General features: G+C 31.8%; 1 protein-coding gene across 7 annotated transcripts in view; it reads right to left on the bottom strand.

Annotated features, from left to right (window-relative positions):
- PHF20L1 (PHD finger protein 20 like 1) overlaps positions 1-24,035 on the bottom strand; it is a 71,385-nt gene that overhangs the window by 20,126 nt on the left and 27,224 nt on the right. For 5 of the 7 annotated variants that reach the window (XM_063079477.1, XM_063079484.1, XM_063079481.1 and 2 more), the window contains 8 exons: positions 23,298-23,511; positions 22,589-22,717; positions 16,949-17,031; positions 13,183-13,435; positions 10,932-11,117; positions 10,463-10,669; positions 3,644-3,700; positions 2,298-2,405 (listed from right to left, as the gene is read on the bottom strand). In XM_063079477.1, the coding sequence (XP_062935547.1) occupies positions 2,298-2,405; positions 3,644-3,700; positions 10,463-10,669; positions 10,932-11,117; positions 13,183-13,435; positions 16,949-17,031; positions 22,589-22,717; positions 23,298-23,511 (1,237 nt within the window). The remainder of the gene's footprint in view (positions 1-2,297; positions 2,406-3,643; positions 3,701-10,462; positions 10,670-10,931; positions 11,118-13,182; positions 13,436-16,948; positions 17,032-22,588; positions 22,718-23,297; positions 23,512-24,035) is intronic. The other 2 variants (XM_063079479.1, XM_063079482.1) reach the window with 1 other exon arrangement.

The following is a 24,035-nucleotide window of genomic DNA, read 5'->3' as shown; positions in this document are numbered from 1 at the left end:
TTTTATCTTTTTTTCTTTATCAGCCTTCACAGAGGTTTGTTGATTTATTTAGTTTTTTTCAAATAACTAAATTTTGTATTTTTTAATTCTTCCTAGCATATTGTTTTTTAGTTCATTAATTTCTGCTATGTTTATTACTTCTACTTTTTCGGATTTATCCTTGTTCTTTTCTAACTTCTTTAGCTGCAGGATTAGCTGATTTTCATCTTTTTCTAATACAATATAAAAATGTATGGAAAATACATTTTCTTTTTCTAACTTCTCCATTTTAAGTACATTCACAAGTTTTGACATACAATATTTTCATCATCTTTCAGGTTCTTAACATCACTTTCACTTTCCCTTTGGACTTGCTTTTTGATCCATGAGTTATTCAGAAGTGTGTTGCTTGATTTCTAACCACTTGGGCCTTTCTTATTTATCTTTTTGATACTGGTTCTAGTTAACTACATTGCAGTCAGAAACTATAAGTTTCTATTACACCAATCTTTACAATCTGTTGAAATTTGCCTAAAGCTAGATCATATGTTCAAGTTTAACAAACACCTGTGCACTTTTCTCTTGGTACTGGGGGTCTCAGGAGGCGGGACTACATGTAGCCTCTGCCAAGAGTACAGCGAGGTGAGTTGCTCAGGGCACGCTTAAGCTAGGGGCTGCCGCCTAGGGAGGTGGGCAACCAGAAACCAGACACAAAGTTCTTGGGCTTAGCGCATGCACTAAGCAACTTTACTGTCTACAAGCGTTTATTATATATGTTTTAGCCAGCTGTAAGCCCCTCCCATATCTCCCCGTCTCCTAGGTAACTCAATAGGACTTTCGTGGCTTGCAGTTAAGCCTTGAGAATTCTTGCTGACCCAGTCTATTTGCATTTCTGCTGACACAGTCTAAATACTGGAGAGCAAGAGTCCCTCCATCTTTAACCTGTGTTCTCCTTCATTTTCCTCCACACCTGTGTCTGTTTGAGAAACCTACATACTCTGTAGCTGCTGAGTGCAGTGTTCTGGATAGATCAACTCTGCAGCTAATATCTTTCTTTTCCAAACAGAATACTTTTTAGTTTTGTTAATTTATTAATTACCAAGAAAGATATAATGATATATTATTTGTGATAAGATTTAGAAATTTTATTTTTTTATTTTATTTTTTTTTTAAGATTTAGAAATTTTAAATCTAGGAAAATATAAAGTGAACTGAACCTTTTATCATTATATCATTCTGTCTCTAGGAACAATTTTTGCCTTAATGAATATTTTATCTGTTATTAAAATATCTACTCCAATTATTCTTTTGGTTAGCATTTGTTTACCATTCTTTTATTTTCAACATTTCTCTGTTCTCTCTATCCTTATATTTGGGTGTGTCTCTTATAAATAACAAACAACTGGATTTTGAAATCTTTTGATAATCTTTCTTATATAGTTATAATTACTGATACAGTTGGATTTATTTCTAATATCTTATTTTGTAGTTTGTATTTTTCTCCTTTTCCTATGATTTTCTCTCTTTTTACTACTTTCTTCGGCTGGTTTATTCAATATATTTTTTTCCCTTCTACACTGGAAATTATATCCTATGCTTCTATTCTTTTCATGTTTATGTTAGAAATTTTAACATACAAATTTAACTATTTAGAGCCTACGAGCAACACATTTCTTTCATTCCTTCAAAAGACTACAAGCTTAAAAACACTGAAATACCAGTACGCCCCTCCCAACGGATAAGCTATTACTATTACATATTTTGTTCTCATTTTGTTTTTCCCCATAAATCAAATTGTTTTATATGGTCCATGTTTAGATGTACCCACATATTTACACATATTTGCTCATCGTGTCTTCTGGCATCTCAGAACTTCCTTATCATTTTCTTTCTGCTTTCAAGTAGGTCCTTCAGGATTTCCTTTGGAAATGGACTACTGACAGCAAATTCTGTTATTTTTTCAAGTTTTTCTTAAAATATCTTTATTTCACCTCATTCTTGAAAGTTAATTTAAGGGACTTTACAATTCTGGATTGAGAATAATTCATTTATTATGCTACAGAGTGCCTGGTCAGGGTATACAGTCCAACATAATGCTGGAAAATTAGAGAATTTTTCTCTAATAAGTTGCAATGATTAATTTATAGACTATAGTAAAACAGAGTTGTATATTTTCAAAATTATAAGATAAAGTAAAGCTACAGACCCTTCTCAGCAACATGGGGATCTTGTCATACCCCATGTTGGTAAAAGAAAAGGGGAGAGTTGAAAGAATCTTGAATTTTAAAAAATGGGAATAACCATCTTAGCACACTTACCATGCTGCTTAGATTTCTTTTTCTTTTTTTTCTTCTTCTTCTGTTTTGGTTTGTAGTGATCTTTGTCTCTCTTCTCTTTTCTTTCCTTATCCTTTTCTTTTCTTTTACCTAAAAGATAAAAAGGAACACTTTAGTGATCATGACTAATGCTGTGTTGTTCCTTTGTGGTTAACCTAAAAGCAGCATTTATGTTTTAATCAGCTAATCCAGTCACCTGCCCAGAGTGGATGGATTCAATTAAACTGTTCATGTCATGAGTCTGGAACTCCTTATTAGCTTATTGGACTATAAGAGGGGATCTTCATTAGCAGTGTTGAGAAATCCCAACTCCTGACACCTTAAAGTTAACACAGACAGTAGTTAAAACCTTTCAACGAGTAATATACTTAATTTTTTGAAGTGGCAAGAAGTTAAAATATGTAATTTTAAAAAGGCCTGACTGAGGAGACTCAGCACTTCCATATATAATTTAGTGAGAAAATATATTAGAAGATTAACAAAAAAATTGGATGGACTTTTTTTCTTTGGAAAAGTTAAAAACAAAAAAAACCAAAAACAATTAAATCAATCCACAAGTGACTCCTTCAGTCTTTCAACACTTTCCCTGTGTACACTAGAATGAAGGCTAAGAACGTGAAGAATAAAACTTATTTCATTAAACTGATTTTTCCTAAAATTTTTCATTCTTTTCCCCAACTATAAATACTTTAAAGAAAATAAGTGGATGTTAGAACAGTATCTTAGAACATTTTATTTCAAATTAAAACATCACATATATTCTAGTAGCTATTATTTCAACATAGAATGGGGTAACCTGCAATTTACCAACCATATTTAATCAGCTTTCAATGATTTAGGTTCCAGTTAGCTAATCTACAGAAGATTTAAGACTATTATCCATAATTTCATAACTTTAAGTCATTACAGCACAGAAGACAGAAAAGACAGCAGGAAACACAGTGATTTTTTTTTTATAAGGTATACTGAAAAATAAAGTCCAAAAAAAAAAAAAAAGACTATTTTAATGTATCATCCATCTTCTAAGTCTCAACAATATTAAATGTAGGTTTATTTTTAAAGACCTATAATTTTAACTAGAGATGTTCAGAAACACAACAGTTCTCATATAAAGCCAGAGACTTCCTTGACAAAAAATACATATAAAACTACAAGAAATGTATTTAAGAAACTATGTATCTGGAGCTGACTAACACTAATAAGTACTGAAATAGATGATCACTTACACCTAAAGAAGCATTAACAGGTAAAAAGTAAGGGACAGACTATGTCCTCCCTCTCTGTCAAGCTTTAAAGTCTTTTGCTTAGAGATTATTTTCTGTTCATACCAAATGCTGTTGAAGTTTTTTCTTCCAATTTCACTTTTTTTTCTGTTTTCAATATTCCTGTGGGTTAAGAGGAAAATATATAAGTTTAGTCCTAAAGAGCTGAAAGTATGGGACAATGTTTTAAATTACCATTGTTCACAAAACTCTACACAAGACTCTTCTTCTTCTAAAGATCAACCTTGTTTTACTGTCTGAACTAAAATAAAAAAGTGGGATTTCTTACTTCAAAAAACTTATAAATTAAGAGTAATTTTTGTTCCTTCAGACTACCTAGATTCAAATCCTCATTCCACCACTTACTAGCTGTATGACTTTGAGAATGTCATTTAATGTCTCTAATTTGAGATTACACCATTTCCACAAATAGCAAAAATATAGGTCTAAGCATAGAACACACACACACACACAAATAAATTAATTAATTAATTAAGATAATTGTACTAGGCCATTAGGAAAGATCTACTTTAACATCACAGCCCTTAGCAATCCAGAAGACGTCAAAGTCCATTTGAGTAGTAGGTCCATGTACTATTTCTGCTTCGATGATAGGACATAAGTGTTATTCAGATCATCCAAAAGAAAAATTAAACTTCCTAATAAAGTATACTGGTTTTCAACAACCTGTATAAAATTTTTAAACTTAACTTACTGTTGCCTAAAACAACTTGTACCTTTGAACTCCATTATGAATGTGTTGTTAGGTAATGATAATAGTAAAAATAGACCTAGTCTACAAACCTATTTTGGTCTATGTAAAATACAATAAATGTAAAATACAAAGGCATATTTACACATAAAAATATTCAATCTTAATGACACTTAGGTATTATTATCTAATAGTCTAAAACACATTTTAAAACCAGTACTAATATTGCACCTTAATAACTATGTAGCTATCTGACACAGACACATTTACCCAAACTTCTCAACTCAACCATTTATGATCTAATATCTTATTTGTGGGTAGGGTTAATCTAAGAAAAATACTATAGTGCATTTAAAATACAACTGTAGTTTATTAAATTTTGCTTTAACACCATTTACCAGTTTTTGATTTTTTAAATCATTCTACGACAATATCAAAAAAGGTAGATTTCACTCATCTTCAAATATTTCATATAATTTAAATTAAATATAACAAAAATATAAAAATACCACTCAACTCAAATCGAATGCCAATAAGTAAGGTTCAAATTAAGAATATTGATAATCTCCATTTGTTATGACAGAAAAAAAAAATGAGACATCAGAGCAGAGAGAAATATGATCAAATTTCCTTATTATCAAAACTTGAACAAATGCATCACTTCCTTCTGTCATAGACACTACAAATTTTATAAAATTTTCTTGAAAATGGTAAAGCATTTACAATGCAAACAATGAGAAATGTGCTTTCTAAATCATCAGTAGTAGTACAGATATACTCAGAAGCAGCACTTGAAAATGATTATTGCCTCCTTGGTTCCTACTTCTCTTGAGCGCTGGGTCTCCAGGGCGAAAGGTGGGCAATGATGCTGGGAATCTCCCGGGGTGGGGACGGGATGTCAGAGTACAGGAACTTCCTTACTGGGCTACCTTGACTGACTGGAATGTGTGCCACCCCTCAGGTACTTCAAAGACAAATAAAATGGTTATGAACTACGGCTCCAGAAAAAGGAGTTAGCACAGAAGATTAGATATGCAGTCATTCCCAGAGTGTTCTCAGGAGAGCCAGTTCTAGATTCAGTTTTTACATGTTCTAAGTGGTTCTCAAAAGTAAAATTGGGGGATGAACAAAACGTCAACATTTTACACAAGTAAGAATATTAAAATAAATATTCATATATGGAAAAACGGCAGGACTTTTAAAAATATTCACACAGAAATAGAAAAACAAAATATACCTATTCTAGAATTCAACAAAGGAACAAATTTAGTTTTACGAGAAGTTCACTATATTTTCCTTATTTCACCATGTGCTAGAATTTGGAAACCAAAGTACTAGAATATTAGTTTATAGGATAGTGATTTTTAGAATAAATGTTATCAACAGAACATTTGCATCAAATAAAATATTACGTGGCAGTATTGAAACCATCTAAAACCAGCTGAAACTAGTTCTATCTCCCTATCTCAAGTTATTTTATAAGCTGTCTTATAGGACATAAGCTTAGCATGCACAGAGAAAAGGACCTTGACCTCCAGATGCCGTGTATGAAGGGAGAGGTTCTTTAACAAAGAAATCTGGCATCCAGCAGCTTCACTGCCACATGCTGATTCTGAGCTAGCTAATCCCTCAAACATTTAAAACCTGACTAGCCCTGGATCCAGGAGATACATTTGAGCTTTTCCTTCTATCTCCTTGCTGATCCACCTTGCAATAAAGTCTTTCTTTTCTCAAAAACCTGGTACTACAGCACTGGCTTTTATGTGCATTGGGCAGAAAGCCCTTGCTCTATAAAATAATACAAATACAAAACAAAAAACAAATACAAAAACACAAATGTAGCTACTTTGATTAAAGTAAGAGAAGTAGATCTCTGAACCATGCCTGTATGCACACAATTTAAAAACTAGTAATGTAGAGGGATTTGACTTCTCAAGCCCCTTCCAATATACTAAATATCTCAGATTCTTCTGGCTAAAAAAGAGGCAATCCCTGAGCTCTCCATGGAAACCCAAGGCTCTGTAGAAGCCAAGAACATTTGGTATGGGGGTGGAGGTAGATTACAGAATCTCCAGTTGCAGTTTTGTTTTGAACAATTCCGGAAAATAAATTGAAAACAATTTAAATCAAAAAAGCTTTTAAACAGTAAATATAAAGTCGATGTAAGATACTGGAATAAAAATGAAGGCCATTTCAAACCAGCCACAGTCAGATTAGATAAGAGTTTAGGACATGCTTTTCCATCATGCTAACTCAGACTAATCCCATGACCTACCTCTGTTTTTCCTTGGTGATAAAAAGTATTATATTAACCAATCAATAACATAGTTCATGGACTCTCTACAGAGGATTCAGTAAAAAGAGTCCAACCATCTTAACTCTGATGATAAATTTACACAATATTTACCTTTATCTACATTTCATTCAAAAACTAACAAAAGATATGACTTTGACACTGAAGAAAATCCTAATGAATTTCATCTGACACTGCTGTAAAACTTAGTGGCACGCTAATGAGCATCCTGGCATTATAAAAATATAGTCTTCATAATCATGTCAATACAGTATTTATATCCATATTCACTAAAATATTCTGCAGTAAAACAGAGGTAAAAATATTTCTTGATACTGGTGTACTTTATTTGCTTAAAAATAAGAAAATAAAGATGTGTTACTAAAGGTATTTCTTTCGACATAGGATGACCTAAAAAGGCTTAAAATTATATCCATACAATCTATTAATCCCAATTTTGTCCTCACGGGAGTTACTAAGAATAGAAGTTATCATTTCTAAGAATATTTGAAAAGTATAAGTTGAAAATTAACTATCCTACCATATCATGATCTTTCATTTGGAATAAACTTAGACTCTATCAACTGTATAATTAATGATATAATAAATTTACAAAATCAAAATTTTAGAGCCAAAAGTGACACAGACATCATTGACTACAATCTCATCATCACACAAGTGAAAAGTGGAGTTTCAAGAAGGTTAATTTATTTAACTTTTGCTAAACGAAAGGAAGAAGAGAGGCAGGTGGGTTTTTCTGACCTTAAGTCCTCTTAAGAGACTGTCCTGCCTCTTTCACTACCTGAGGCCTCCTGAGGGCTATATTTTCCTTTGCACCCAACAGCACTCTATACCTCTTAAGGCACTTACATTAAAATAATTATTTATATTTCAGTTATTAGCTTTGTGCCCCTTCTAGATTTTAAATTTCCTAAAGGCTGATTCTATATCTTGTACACATTGTGCTTCCTCCCTTAAGGGAGAATTATGACAAGGGAACAATAGATATCTGTTGGCCTGAGGTGCCTGAGAGCACATGAAAAGTTTCTTTTTTAAAAGGCTACTTATTAAAAAACTTGATCCACTCTACCTTCCCAAATATTAACAGGATTAAATCATTCAGAGACTGCATCCCTATCTAAAATTGGTTGGCTCTGTTAGATAAAGAATTTTGATAATAAAATGAAAATAAAGGTATCAATTTTTACAAAGGTGCCCATTGTTGTTTTTGGTAATGTGGGAAGCAATAGTATTCCTAACCTTGGTTAGTCACGTTGGCATTCATCCCAGTGGAAGAATGCAGATAGATTAGTACAAGCTCATTATCTCTACTCTAAAAACAATTAAAGCAAATATTAACCTGTTATAAGTAGGTGTATATAATAATTGGATCATTTGCATCATCTCATCAAGCCATTAGCATTACTGTAAAACTCAGCAATGTGCACGTATCTTGCACACACAAAAGTAAAAACCCACATTTGTTATTAATGGCTAACATCCGCATCATTCTAAACTCCCCAAGAGTTTCAGCTTGACAAAAATAATCCAGGAAATGTTCTACATGTACTACATGTTCTGATTACTTTTATATATAAGACAGACACCAACGAACAAAACACATTAAAAAAACCAAAAAACATAAAAACCTGGCACTTTTGACATGAGATGTAAGACACTTTGGAGAGCAGACAGAAGTCTAACAAATACAGCAAAACAGTGTAGAGAGGGTGGATAACAAAAATGTTGAGAGAGAAAAGCATGCAGACCACTCAGAATTTCAATGCAAGTTAGATACACACACAACATTTTGATCAAAAGATGTCCAATTAGAATCTGACCTAAATTCCATTATGGCCTTCAAAAAATAAAAATGTATAATGGCTCATAAGAAACAAACTAGAATTTCACCTTCCCCCATTCAAATACTGTGTACAACCCTCTAACAGACCAATTTTCAGTAATTAACATTTAAAACCATGCACTTCCTTGACATAAGCAATTAAAGTTGGACAGCCACTGTGCTATTAAGCTCACCATAACCAGATGATCCTCTCTCATCCACAAACAAATCTACAAATTCATCATGTTATAAATCTAAACTGTCTTATGACTTTTACGTTCCCAAATATTTATTGTTAAAGTTTAAAAAGACAAGAACATTGGTGTGCCTTTCACATTTTAACCATTATGAGAATCAACAAGAACCAGTCATATCTCCACAAATACGCCAGAAATCCTGAAAAAAAGACTAGGCCAATAATCTAGTTAGAAGCAAAATCATCTGAGTCAAGAATTTCCATGCACAATCACTAATTTGAAATTTTAGGATATGTAAGCTGGCTAACATAACACTCTTAGTTACCATATAGCTATTTCTATTGGTTTATATTTCAGTCTTGTTACTATTATTACAATATATGTATTTCAAGGAAAATATAAATATTTTCACATGCACATCCAAAAATAATTTTCCCAGTGGATATACATCACTATATTTTTCATTTATTCAGTTACTAGTAAGTTCCAGATTGTTAAAGAACTGCATAAGACTGTCATCAGAAAAAATATCTCAAAGGGTCAATGATAATTCAGAAATTTTGTGGAAAAAGGAGAAAGAAAAAGTAACTACCCTACAGAAAAGACCGGGCTTAGAAAATGAGTCAAAACACAATTAATCAGATTTGAGAAACTATAAGAAATGTTTTAAAACCTACGAATCTTCAGATTTGGACACTGTTTTTCTTTCTTTTTTTATTTTAAACAAGATAAACACCATCATGTGTAAAATAACTTCAACATTTATAGATAGAATGAAATTGTAGAAAATTGTATATTTAACCTTAATTAAGTAACATTTTTACTTTTAAAGAAGGAATGATGTAAAGGCCATAAACTAAAAAAATAGGTACATGTTTGCTAAGTTACTTCAATTATTTTATTTCAATATACACGATCACTAGAAAAGAGCAAGCTCTATTTTATGTTTCATCCATGGAGCTGATAAAGTGGTTTCAGGGAACATGCTGTTAAATACAATTATCACCAATACACTTGGCTGCAAACCAACAAAGTGCTTTATGTTTTTCTCCATTTCAGAACTGATTCAATTCAGACCTCCTTTAGCCATCTAATTCCAAATTAGTAATTTACCAGAAAAACATTTGAAAATAGTATCTGTCTTTTACTTGCTGTATGTACCCATTGGATGCGGTTATAATTTTATAAAACTTCTAAATAAAATAATGCAACCATATAAGAGAAATATAAATTTAACATTTGGTTAGATTTAAAATATCACCTTGGTAAAATACCTCTGAATGCTTTCAGATTATAATAAATAACACAAAGTCATCCAAAAAATGTATTATTAAGCATGGCTAATTTTACATATTAGACTCCCCCCAAAACTTTACAATAAATTACATTAAGCTTGTGAGATTCTGCCCCAATGTGGGATTATAGTTAAGATACAACTATATAATTAAATTTAAACTACATGCTTTTTAGATATTAAATTCTATTAAAATCTTTAAACATAAGTATTGATCCTGTTAAGTATTTTCTGGCTTCAAAAGTAAGAATTTCTACAATTACACGTAGCTCTAATAATTTCTATTTAGTAGAAATAAAGATATAAGAAAGAAGCATGGAGAAGGAAATAGATTCAAGTGACAAGGTAACAAGTTATGGCCAGGGAACGTGACAGTAAAATGGTCACACAAAAGAACTTTAAAACAGAGAAATCCTATATTCTATAAATGTTACATAAAACTATTTATGAAAAGGAATTGTACAGGAATTAAAATAATGTAGTTAAACATCAAAATGTTTACATCCAGTAACAGCAAGCCTAGCTTATAAAATGAGTCCTTTTTACCTGCTGTTGTTGGAGCTCCTCTTCCATCAGTTATTGCTTTGGAAGGAGGATTTGTAACCATCTGTGTGTCTTCCTTTTCTGCCCTGGGACATTCACTGTGGTAAGAGGAGTCTGGGGCTAGTGGTGCTGTAACTTCTGAACCACAGCTTAAGTCAAGAGGGAGACAGGGTCCCAGCTTCTCAAGTGGCAAATGTGCAACATCAGGCACTATGCAAAAAGAATATAACAATATTAACATAGATTAACTGGCTAAGTTAATATTAATGTGGATTAAAGTGTTACATAAATCAAACAGTGCCTGGCACAAAGAAAGCACTCAATAAATATTTGTAGAATAAATGAAGTGCTTATAAGCCCAAAAAATGTAAGAAGAAAAAAGTAGAAATTTCTTAATATTCTAAATAATCTTTATCTGTTAGTCTTTTATCTTCTTTTGTGTTTGGTTCTATAGAAAATCAATATACATTACCCTCTGGTACTGTAGAGTCATGCTGATTTTGAGAACTGATGGAGAATACTCTCCCATCAGTGACTGGAGAGGAAGAAACTTTTTCTACAGAATCATCAGGTATAGGTAAGGTGGCTAAACGCTGAGATCTTCTTCTCCGTTCACTATGCTTGAAAGGTCTAGGGGGATTCACAGGCTGTGGAGGACCTAGAAAAAGATCTTCAATGTTCACGAAGCAGATACATACCAGGATCATCTTATAATATTTACGGAGATAAATGGGAAAAATGATTCATATTCTGCCCTCTGATGTTGTTATAAGATATCCACAAGAAATGGCATGTTCCAAAGGTAATCAAAGGCAAGAACTGTGCCCTCATTCATAAAAAGAGTTAATCAAAAATTCTAATATTAGTCTAATACCTACTAGAATTAAAAGAAAATAACATGGAACATTAATTTCAAGTAGCTCCCCCAAGTGACAGACTATATTTCTGTAATTGTAGATCGTTGTGTAAATTGCCATTTTTCCTTTGGGAAAATAGTCTCTTTACAGCAAAAAACAAGGAAAAAATAATATATATATATATATTTCTCTCTCTTTTGCTACATTACACATCTAGAAACTCTAAGAAAAAAAAAAGGCAGGGGCATAGGTGACAAAAATCTGACACACATTATAGAGTTAGTGTTTTACTTGCCAAAGTAAAATTAATATAAATAATTTTATCCCATACTTGTTTCCCCAAATGGATATTTATAAACATATGTCTGGGCCTGATTCATTAAAAAAAATTGAACACAAACAACTTTATGTATTTATTGTGGGCAAAGATAATTTTTTTTTAAAGTATGATATTGCTAGTGCCCTCATATGTGTGTTTTGTTTGTTTTTTAATAACTAACCTGGTGAGTCGTTAAAGCACCTTCTAACGATATAACACAAATATCTGGAAATCTTTTAAAAAAATTTTTAGATTTCTTCACTGTACATGGCATATAAACACACTTAACTATTTAGAATAGGCAGGATTACATAGGCCAAAAATTTAGAAAGAGGAAATAAGAGTGTTCTGAGGAGGTTGATGTTTTGGCAATTTCACAACAATCAAAATGAAAAAGACATGGTGCTAACTAAAAAAGTGAATAAAATTCAATTGCTATAGTACTGTGGATATAAAATAATTTCAAAATAGAATGCCTATCAATGTCATGTGACATTCTAGTTACTATTAAAGACATTATTTCATAATAAATGCCATAATGAAAAGAAGCTTAGGAAGAAACAATTTAGTTTTTCTGTTCCCATTCTTCCTACCCATTTTCTAAAAAGAGCGAAATAAAAACAAAAACAAAAAAACAAAACTTGATCAAAAATTGAAAAGTTAAGGTGTAGAAAAAATATGGCAATCAAACAGAAAAAAGTTAATATGTTTGATAAAAGTCTTTTCAATGCCATCATCTTTAATTATTCTGGAAGTAATATTGGATAGTTCATAAGGAAATGTGTGACATTCATTTACTGATCATGTTATTAATTCATTTGTTGTATAAAGAGTAAAAGAAATGTATCATTACCCAGTGACTTTCCAGTAACTGTTTTTTATATCTCTAACTTAGAACACTAAACTAATATGAGAAACTCAGGGTCAACACAATCTTGTCTTATGTATATCCAAACCCATATTGAAAGGCTCTTTTTAAAAAGATTGTTAACTCTTGAAAGATTAGCAGTACTGAAACAGTAAAATCTTTAAAAATATGATCAAGAAAGAATTCTTCATTAATAAGATTAAATTGAAGTCTGCACTGTAAATATTAGAATAAAAATGAATAAAATGCAGAGGGAGATTACAGACAATCGGGGGACACGAAATCTATCCACAGAAATAGTCTTAGGAGTTGAGTAAAAATACCCACCATGGGTCTTTTCACCTCTCTTTCTGTTGTTATTTTTCATTTTCTTTTGTTTTTTTGTAATGAATCAGGCCTCTCAATGTGCTTGGATTTAGTTGAGGAGAGTCAAACTACTGTGGAATTTGTGTTACCTAAATAGTAAGGTTTCTCAAAAAGCAGTACTCTGTGAACAATCAATCAGTAAGAAATGTCTATGGTTTTTGCCCCTGAAATAGTTTCAAGCCTTCCCTATCATATCCACTTAAATTTGAGTTTTTAAAAAGCAATTTCATAAAAAATACAATATAACTACAATCAAACTGTTTTTAATGTATCTTACAGGATAAGTAACTATTTTTTAAAAATCTGTGCTCACTAGTTTTATTTATCACTGAAGAAGAAAGCTGAGATACAAGCGTCAAATCCTCGACTTGTATTAATTCTGGGGAAAGTGGTGATTTAGGGGGTTTTATACACCCAGAAGAATCTCCAGATTCATGTTTGCATTTCTTGCTGCGAGCCTTCCCTGAAGACAAAGTTGAGGATAACAGTGCAGGTTTCTGAGTGTTGGCAGAACTGCTAATGTCAGCTTCATTTTTTTTCTGACTTTGAGGTTTAGGTGAAATCGCCTGAATAAATAATAAAAAATTGATATTTTTATTTTGGTTTCTTCATTTTTTGTTCTTGTATTCTATTTTGATCGTTAAGCAACTTTAGTATCCAAAAACATTGTTAAGCAACATATAACATTTCTATTACAAATGAAAAACCAAAAAGAACCCCACAAATTATTAACTAAAAGTTGAATAGGCTGTCTTTAAAGGGATGCTGTCAATTTTTAGTCTAATTATTATTTTTTTTTAAATGTTACTCATAATATTCTCAGCATATAAAATGTTACCTTATTGGACAAATATTGTGTGTTAAATTTAAATATACCTCTTTTGGCACCATAATTACCAGTGACATTAATAATAATTAGGTAAATAAACAGCATTTTCATGTTTTAGGGCATTAAGGGAATACATGTAAGCTTTTGACTTTCAGATATTTTCTTATAAAATAATTTCCTTTATCAAGTTCAATGTGGAGGTCTAAGTAGACAGTCTCCCTTTAAAGAAAGATCTCAACAGGAAAACAATGACCAAATTAACAAAACATTACCTTTAACTCATTTTAGTGCTGAAAGCTAGAGTTTCATAAGCGTAATGCATCATGAAATCAGAGCCACCAGCAATATAGAGTTAAAAGACTAAAAAACAATACAAAACAAGCAAGAACAACAAAAAAAACCAAAGAGAAAGTGTAAGTTAAAAACATTGGATTTAAAAACAAAATACGTCGCATTCTTAAATGAAAGTTTTTACCTTCTTCCTGCCAACTGATACTTTTAAAAAAAAATTAGAACTTTGTCAGTTCTTTCATAAAGAATATATTTACTCATTTGGCAGTAAAATATCCTACGTAAGTAAAAATATGTGTTAATGTGTCCACTGTTCCAAGACAACAGAGAATAGCCACATTGGATGGATTTGTAATCTATGGTGCTGGTATGCCTATACTAAATCTCTTTCTGATATACTTATCTAAGAGCAAAATATATGATATACATTTTTTTAAATCTATACTACAATAGGCCTCTACGAAGAGTCAAACAGCTAACACCATGAACAACATGCTTTTCCCCAAGAAACCTTTTTACTTCCACATCTTTTGTGAGGGACGACCATCAGGTCTGTGGCCTGGAGTTCTCTGGAATATAAAACATCACTGTCTGGGGACCAAATAAATAAATACTTCTGTTCCCACTAAAATGCAAGGCACTCCAATTTTGGTGGGGAAAAAAGTGTATATTTGGTATTAAGTAGGGCACCTTTGAATGCTCTACAGATGGGCATGTTGGACATACCACATAAAAGGCCTGGTGTCAAGTGTCCCATTCATTCAGTTGCCATCTCTATTCTTGAATTTACTCATTATACATGTGTTTAAATGCAGATTAAACATTTCAAAAAGTACTCCATAAATGGAAAGTATTCCTAAACTTATCATAAAAGGTGTTGCCAGGAAAGTAATTAGAGCCACTACTTGTAAATAAACAATTTTATTGTTCATCTTCACATATGTGAAAGACATCACTACAGCATCCATTACTCTTGAATTACAAAGTTATAAAACAAAATTTTAAAACTTAAATTAATATCTTGATAAGGTCCTTAACTTCTAAACAAGGAAAAATTAACATTTAAAAAAACTTACTGAATTATTATGCATCTAATGCAATTTTAATCCAAAAGTAAATATAACATAACATTTCCCTAATACAATTAAATAATCTATTATCAATAATCTGAGAATTCGGGTTCAAGACCACAGAGTTTAGGTTTTTAAAAATATAAATAAACCCATTAGCACAGTAAGTTTTGGCTATAGGCCTGTTATCAATCTATATTATGAGTGACATTATTTTAACTCATTAGGACGGCAGAGGTTAATGACAATCAATATCTCTCCTTTAGGTCTATTGTTGATAGCAACTGAGATGTAATTAAGAGTTTTATAACTCGGCTTTTTACCTCTGAAGCACAGTTTACATGTAGCATAGTTACAAAACATTTCCACACTTAAATCAACCTGAATGACAGATAAAAAATGAGGGAACAGCATGATGTTCCTCAAAATCTAAAGTAATTTACAAAGTTTCATTAATGATTATTGGTCTCTTTGTTACAAAACTGGCAAGGACTCTCAAAAATTTTTTAATTATGCAGACAGAATAGCCGAGTTACTCAATTTTCCTTTCTTTCTTTAACCCAATTTTAAAATGTTGTTTTCCGTACTTCTCTCTGAAATGGGCAGTGCCCTCTACGCTAACTTCCACATATAATAAGTATTTTTCACAATCACATTCACCTCAGCAGGATTGTGTAATAAAAAGATTGACATTGTAATGAATTTTCCAGAAACATTTTATTACCCAAGTCCCTGATTTATCGCATTCTGAGAATACCATAAACAGTGGTGAAAATACAAAATACTGTTATATCTGGGACGTTGAATATAATAATACATAGTTTAAAAAGTCACTTAAAATTTGGTTGATATACTGACAATAACGGCAAAGACTTAACCGTTTGATGATCACAGAAAATCAGAAGGTATGATTCATTGACATATTAATCAATTTAAAGGACTATCGATTTAATACAACATTAGTGGAGGCACCAAAACAACTCACTGTTATCAAATTAGGCCTGAAATAACCCTGAAAAACTCAATACAATATCAATTAAATTTGGATTATTTTTTAAAACGCATATAGAGAAGAGCAAAGATACTCATTTTAAAGCCTTCTTTATTAGGTTACTAATAAAGAAAATTAAAACAATACAAAAAGGATATATTAAAACTACATTAAGGCTCAGATTTTAAAACAGGAGAACCAAGGAAATTCAGTTATGGCTATTACTGTGTTCTTACAGTCTTACAGTGCCTAAGAAGTTAAGCCCTTAGAGAATGTAAAAGCATGCACAGTTCATTATGTACAAGTATTGTGGGAACCTGAAGGTAGCGAAGGCAAAATCTAGCAACTGCAACCTTCACTTTGAAATTCCTCTATTAGGTGGTTTAAAGAAAGACCCTTAATAGTTTTTTAAACTCTCTTTTTTTTGTAGTTATTAAAATATACATCCTAGCAAAAATGTATGGCTCATTGATCAATTCATAAAACACATAGTCAGTCTAACAACACCAATTATTACAATATAAAAGAAACTTCTTACAAAAGAAGCTTTATTAGATGTCAAAAAACCCTGTTTTAACTCACAAATGAAAAGTATTTGTGTAAGGGTCTTTTTGTAAGCTAGTTAAAGGTGATCCGGTTGGATGGAAGCTTATACCCTGGGATGCCTGTCTCCAGGCCTTCAAATTTTGGAGATAAAAGCTTTATCGAAAACAAACACTAATGAAGTCTGTAGTTTATCTGTATACCTTGGAGAAGGCAGATTAAAAATATATCATCAATTAATCATCTTCCTATTCCCATATCTGATCAAAAGGGCAAATTCAATTACGTGGATATTATATCTCCGTGATCATTCCAGTGGGAACCTTGAAAAAAAGCAAATGCTACCATTTCATACCTGCTCCAGCATTGGAGCTGTTTCATTGTAGTCTTCTTTTTTTTCAGCACCATCCACCCCAACAGCTTTGGATGCCAACAAACCTTGAGAAAAATTGTACAGAAATTGCAAATTAGAAAAAATATTGATTTTCACTCTAATTAACTTCTTAAAAATGTTAGCAATTGAAGCCTCCCATACTTTTTAATACATAGGAAGTAAATATTCTAAAATGTTTGCTTTTCAAAAATACAAACACTCATAATAATAATTCAAGGGTCTGAATCAGAACTTGAGAGTTATTGGGGGTTTTTAAAATATTAATCTTAATGAGATCCTTGCACACCCTCAGACACACACACACACACACACACACACACACACACACATTTATTCTATGAAAATTTAAAATTCTATGGCTTAATATCCACATTAAGATTGCTTAGAATGCTAATACTTATAATATGGGCTTTGTCCTTACAACTGAAATAAAATATAGAATTAACATTGATACATGAGAAATCCTTCCAAATATCTAGAAAATAAAATAAGATTTTTTTTGTTGTATTATCAAGTTAAAAAAAAAATTCTCCCCATTTTTAGTTTCACTTGGATCTTTTATCCTAATCTTTGCATGTCTATCTCTATGTCCAGTTGTATCTTATCTTCTAACAAGAGATCCAAAAACATTGATGGATCCATTTTATGTTAAGAGGGAAGAAAAAGTGTGGGTCCTTCCTAGAACATGTGAACTTAATATTATAGCTTAATTCTACAAATAATGAAAAAAGTCCAGTTTTCTCCAACATATACCACTAACTCGCAATTTTAGAAGACAGAATATTTTATCTGAAATAAGCACAATTAATTTCATGAAACATTAAAACTCTGTTTTAATTAATAAATTAAAGACATTTACTTGGTTAAAATTCCTTGCTCAGCCTGTCAGATACAACCTCAATGAAGCCAGGTTTATAATCCTTGTAAAATAACAAGTACTTGTCTTTGTTTATGGCCACCCTGCTCACAAAAGGCCAAGAAAAGTCATTTCAAAGTCAGCCACACTAAATCTCTGCTTCAAAGGAAGCATGTTTAACAACTGACAACTTAATAGCAAACAAAGTACAGCAATTATATCACCTCTATTACTGAAGTTGTTCACAACATATTTAATAGGGAAAAAAAGGCGTCCCCATATACCACATAACGCAGAGCTAGACAAAAGGCAACGTGTCCTTATCAGATAACTACCCCAAAGATGTCAAGTGATCTAGGTAGGAATTTGCATTTAAAATGATATTCTTAAAGTAGTACTAGAGCGAAATATTAAATTGGGCAAAAGGCACCTTTCCTTTATTAGAAAGTTGAATATTTAAGCACTCGGATTGTAATTTAAAACAGAAAAGGTTGAGTGTAAAATAATGATTTTGACATATCAGTGACTGACATTAAAACTGGTATTTGACCCAGTTTAAAATAACAATCTACATAATTTGTTCCAGTTTCATACCATATCAAATGTAGATTTAAATGGAAAAAAAATGGCATATAAACAATTTTACAAAAATAGTGCTCAATCCATAAATTCAGTCCTAATTATATTCTGAACATATTTTTACATGACTAAAAGAGATGTAGCATTGACTATTTCTTTAACATTTAAAACCACATTCACTAGGTTTTCCTTGTCCAGCTAATATTCTTGAGAATCAATGAACTATTGAAATAAAAAGAAAAATGATTAGAAAATCCAGTTCTTCTTTTGCCAGGAGTTGAGGTTCTACCGGTATTCCTGAGTGCTATTCAAATGGGACAAATATTTGCTACTCAATATATTAAGTAATTATATCTTTTTTTTGTTTCCTTTCATATAGGTAGTAAAATAGTTTTTAATACTCATCAATAAATAAAACAGATGACAAATTACAATACTAAAAATAAGGTACAACAAGTTAAAAAAAAAAAATAAACCAAAAAAATTCAGCCATAACCTGTGAATTTATGTTAGGATATTATAGACCCAATTAACTAAAAGCCATTCCCATTTAATGGTTTGGGAAGGAAAAATAAAGCCTTATAATGTGCTCATAAAAAGTAATGGGGCATTTAAGAAAAACTACTTAAAATTAGATAGAAAAAAATATAATAGTTGGTATCTAGAGAAATCAAAAGCCCCGAGTATTATCCAAAAAAAGTTTTTTACACTTTATATGCACAACTTACAAAGGAGTTACTAAATATGAACAAGAAAAGGGGACAAATAATAAAATAGGTCCTTGAGGAGAGGACTCTAACTTCTGCCTTAAGAGGCAGTCCAAAATCTGTTATCTTGACTTGCTAACATTCTGGAAAGAAATGCAAAAGCCATAGAACATGAGAAGAACTAATCGGAAGGAAACAGATACAAATGAAGTTAAGTTTAGTTATTAGGAAATACTTATTAATTATCAATACATTATTAACAGGCCTTCCTCCACAAGAATATATCTATAGAATAAAATTATCCTAAAAGAATGCATTATGCAACCTCAACAGATTATTTAAACATTAGGTAGAAGAACACAGAATATCAAATATTTATGAATATCACCCACAAATAAAGCCACAACTTCACGATACTCTACTTCAGCAATAAAACATACAGTTGGTCTCTCCTTGCCGATAAGAATAAATAGAACAGAGGCCACGGCTCTCCAGAATAGATTTTAAAACACAGATTGAAATGGTAAAAAGGAACAAAGAAAGAGCAAAGTGGTTACATTCTTGACCTACTTTGTATCCAGGGATTTCAAAATACAATCTTTTTGTGGAGATCAAGAGTCCAATATTTTGATATTATCAATAACATATTACTTGTCAATTAAAACCTTGAGATTTTAAAAATTATTTTAAAAATTTCTTAAATAGCACAAACATATCTAAGCTGGCTGAACTTCCAGGAACTCTTAGAAACTATTAAAAACAGGTCATGTACTAACTTAAATTTCTTTTTTTACCCTCTCGACAATCTGTACTTTTAAATCTATTCAAACTGTTTGCTTGCAACTTTATCCCAAAAGTATAAACTCCTGATTTTGTGTAAAACTGTCTATTTTAAATCAGTATGCACAAAGCATACGTTATAACTATCAACAAGGTACACTGCATAATGATAAATAAGATCCCAAAAGAATATATATGATGGTACTTCAGAAAGTTCAGGGAAAGATTAGTACTATCTTTTAATTCAGTTTTTCCACAAACTTTTTGAAGTACACTTGTATATACCGTGCAACTCTATTTTCAATATCTATCTATTTGGAAGCTTTGAGAAAAGCCATTAGTTACATCATTTGCTATACATTAATCAGTTTTAGAATCACTGTAGGGCGTGTATGTAGGGAAGAGAACAGAAAGAGTGAATAAATACATGAATTAAAATTATCCAGTGGCTGTTCCACTTATTTTCAGCTAGAACTATTTAAAAAATAAATAAAATGGATGGGTGGGCAGAGGGGAGATGGAATATATCAGAGCAGGCTGCAATGATCCCAGCCCCGTTCCTCTCAGTAATGATGGGACAAAAAGACACATACAGGTGAGATTGATAGATTCAAAATATACCATAATTCCAAAACAAAACTGCTGTCTTACATTAGTTCTCATTTCTTCTCATGAACTACTAATGAAATTTACTGTAGAGGCAAGCCTGAGTTTCAGCTACTGAAGACAATATTACAATACCTATTGCCTTTTTGCATGACATAGTTGTAACATGAAATCAGAAACAGATGCAGACGGCGACCACCAAAAAAGAAAAAAAAAAGGAAACAGATGCAGAAAGGAACTATTAAAAAGATTATCATATATTGTACACTTTAATCTTCTGAGTAAATAAAGGGAAAAGATCTCAACGGTCTCACATTCATAAAATTTTATGCTTTGCTGCTACTGCCAAACTATCACTTATTCACTTGAGATTCCCAAAGGAAAGTGAAGAGAAAGCCCCTCCACGGGGCACAGGGTGTTACTAAGCAACCAGTATCATATCTTGAGGCACATGGTAAAATGGTATTTTTTTCTTCTCATTACTGTCTTTTCAAGGCCATGCAGAAATAATACACCATTATGGGCTCAGCTGTTTTCTTTTCTTTTTTTCTTTTTTAACTTCTTTAAACGTTGAGCTTGAACCTGCCAGTAATGCACATGTAAGAGTATATTGACTGAAACTAAAAGCAGGTTGTCCAGATTGAAGGAATAAAACATGGTGCTGGTAAGCTGGCTGTTGTACCATGTCAGTCTCACCTCCATCTTCCTTCATCTCGACTCTTCCCACAATGCTGTTTCAATCTCTGTATCACAGGAGTTAGAAGTACTATTCCACTTCCACCCAGCATGTAGCACAGGGTTCCACATTTCGAGGCAAAACTGCTGTCTGAAGTTGCCACAGAATAATCCCTTAGTGAACATTTTGGCTTTCTCCAAGGCTAATAGTTTCCAAGGAAGAGGTGTAATGGGGTGAATTGATTTGAAATAATTCCTGTCCTGGGGCCAAAAATATCCTTTATCAGAGAAGGGCATGAAAATAATATAAACAAATGGAAAGAGACTAAATATTCTCACCTGTTGAAACCAATTATAATCACTTAAATGACCACTACAGTAAAACAGGGGTTCTAAAAAACCCTCAGCTCCAGAGTCACCATTCAGTGGACTTCCTCTCTTTACAAAATGGTCGAAATGTTTAATTTATGTTTATTCTTAGATCTGACAGTGAAACCAAGCTTCATCAATTTATTTAAATAAATGCCAACAAAGGTTTATGCAGCTTTATTAAGGCAAAGGTGCTAAAAATAATTTTGTCCTTAAAATAAGAACGTATGACTGAATCATTAAAGAATTTAAACTCCTCTTTTAACATATAGACAGAAAAATAAAATATGTTTACAGTTTCTTTTAAAGACTAGAATCATTAGGTTGAATAGGACTTGGAAGTGACGAGGTCTAGTATGACTGGTGCAAATTCTAATACTTCAATCCCCTCCTCTATAAACGCTAACCAGGCTAGAACTTCAGTGTTCTCCATCACCCTAACACTGATACTTCCCTTCCTATAGCACATGGAAATAAGTCCAGATTCTAGAGACCAACCTGAAGATAAATGTAGAAATAAAACAAACAACAACAAGAAAACTCATAGAAGTTCTTTTACGTTAGGAATTAATAAATTCAGGAACTAAATTTAATCCAGATATTCATCTTTCCAACCACATATGGTACTGTCCTTAAGTGAGCCTGGTCAAGTGTATGAATGCATAAAAATATTTAGAACCTCTAAAATTATATCACCATAGACTGACAGAAGCAGATAATTTAATTCTTATAGAAACTACTTTTACCACCAAGGTGATTTAAAAACTATGAAATTTTGTAGCATTTAATCTTATCAATCCTCACAACATCCCTGTGAGGTAGGAAGAAGACATGTGATATTTTTCACGTTTCACAACAGAAAAAGTTGACAGTGTTGAAAGATGTTGACCCTGAAGAACCAGAAAGTAACTGTCTTTCTTATTAACCAGTTCATGACATTGATACAAAATACGCATTTTACTTTAATAAAAATAAACTACTCTAAACTCAAGCCCTCCATTCCCCCCAAAAATAATCATTGTAGTTTACCAGTAATCTTGTTAAGTCGAGCTCTCTTTGCCTGAAACGAGTTGCCTTGATTATTTTTCCTCTTGTTTGATAATGTGCTTTCTGGCTGTGGAAAGACCATCTTTGGAACGTTCTCTACATGAAGTCCTACTTTTAATAGAACACATATATGAGAGTTTATCTAGGATCCAAAATTAATACACATTTCTTTTAAATAGCAAGATAGTAAAAATGTTTTGCACATTAGCTTTTTAATCTGTTTTTTAACTTTAAAAAACACAAATCCCTCTAGCCTAAAATATTAGAAATAAAAGATTACTAAGTGATTATTCATTAAGAAAGAAAAGCAGGAAGAGAATAACTTACTGCTTTTTTCATATTACATATTGAAATATATGAGAGGCATTTAAAATGAGATTGAAGAAAAAACACAAAGCAAAAAAAGCTCAAAGAAAAACCTACTACACCAAGAAGTTACAAATCAAAATCTCAATTCACTTCTATTGAAGAATATTAAGAGCATCGAACATCAAGTACCCAAATTAGACCATTATACTTCAGATCTCTGTGTAAGATGCTAAAAAAGTTAGCCATCATATTATGCTAAGATAAAAGCCTATTAATTTACTTATATGTTCAAAATTACAGGTAGCCAAGCAAGGGATTTGACTTATTCCCTGCATGAATTTACCAGTGTCATAAGGAATGAATGTAAGAACGTATTCTGTACCAAATGTTTCACTAGATGTAGGCAGATCTTCCTTCTTCTCAACTTCTGGTGTGGCTATGCAAGTTGAAGTTTCTTCCTTCTTTGAAGGGACTTTAAACCATTTTCTCTCATCTTTATCTTTATCTTTATTGCTGTTAGCGCTGGTTCGTGGTTTACTCCCTGTTTTATTCTTTGCTGCAGCTGCAGCAGCTGCTTTGACTAAAGCTATCCAATCCTCCAAAGGAAAAACAAAAAACATGTGAAGTATTACAAATTAATCAAAATGTTATTACACTAATGAATATATATCACATTTTTAAAGCTGCTTTTACATAACACAAACATAAAAATCAAGTTAATTATATTTACAAGATAGACCTTCAACATGGTAGATTATCAAATCTAATAATCTAACGGGTTAGTTGTATGGCCTCCCATAAAATAGCAAAAATATTCAATAACAAGTATTTCTTTGACATGTTTTCACAGGAAAAAAAAAACCTAAAACAACAGAGGAAACCTATTGCAAATATGGAATACTACATGACATTCCACCTTAGCATTTTAAGGTTTAAGGGCTGCATTGCATTTCTTGTCCGTAATACAATAGAACATAAAAGGAGAGAAAAATGCTAAGTTGCAATTCTGCAAAGATTTAAAGAAATGTATTCACATTGAATGAATTACTATTCCTCACTAGAAAGAATGTACCATTCAAATTACAGTCGATTTCACAGAAATCAAGCTATGATTTTATTT

Source organism: Cynocephalus volans, chromosome 15, assembly GCF_027409185.1.
Source record: "Cynocephalus volans isolate mCynVol1 chromosome 15, mCynVol1.pri, whole genome shotgun sequence".
In the NCBI taxonomy this organism is placed as follows: domain Eukaryota; kingdom Metazoa; phylum Chordata; class Mammalia; order Dermoptera; family Cynocephalidae; genus Cynocephalus; species Cynocephalus volans.
The sequence above is the reverse complement of the archived record's forward strand: the minus strand, read 5'-3'. Positions and strand labels throughout refer to the sequence as shown.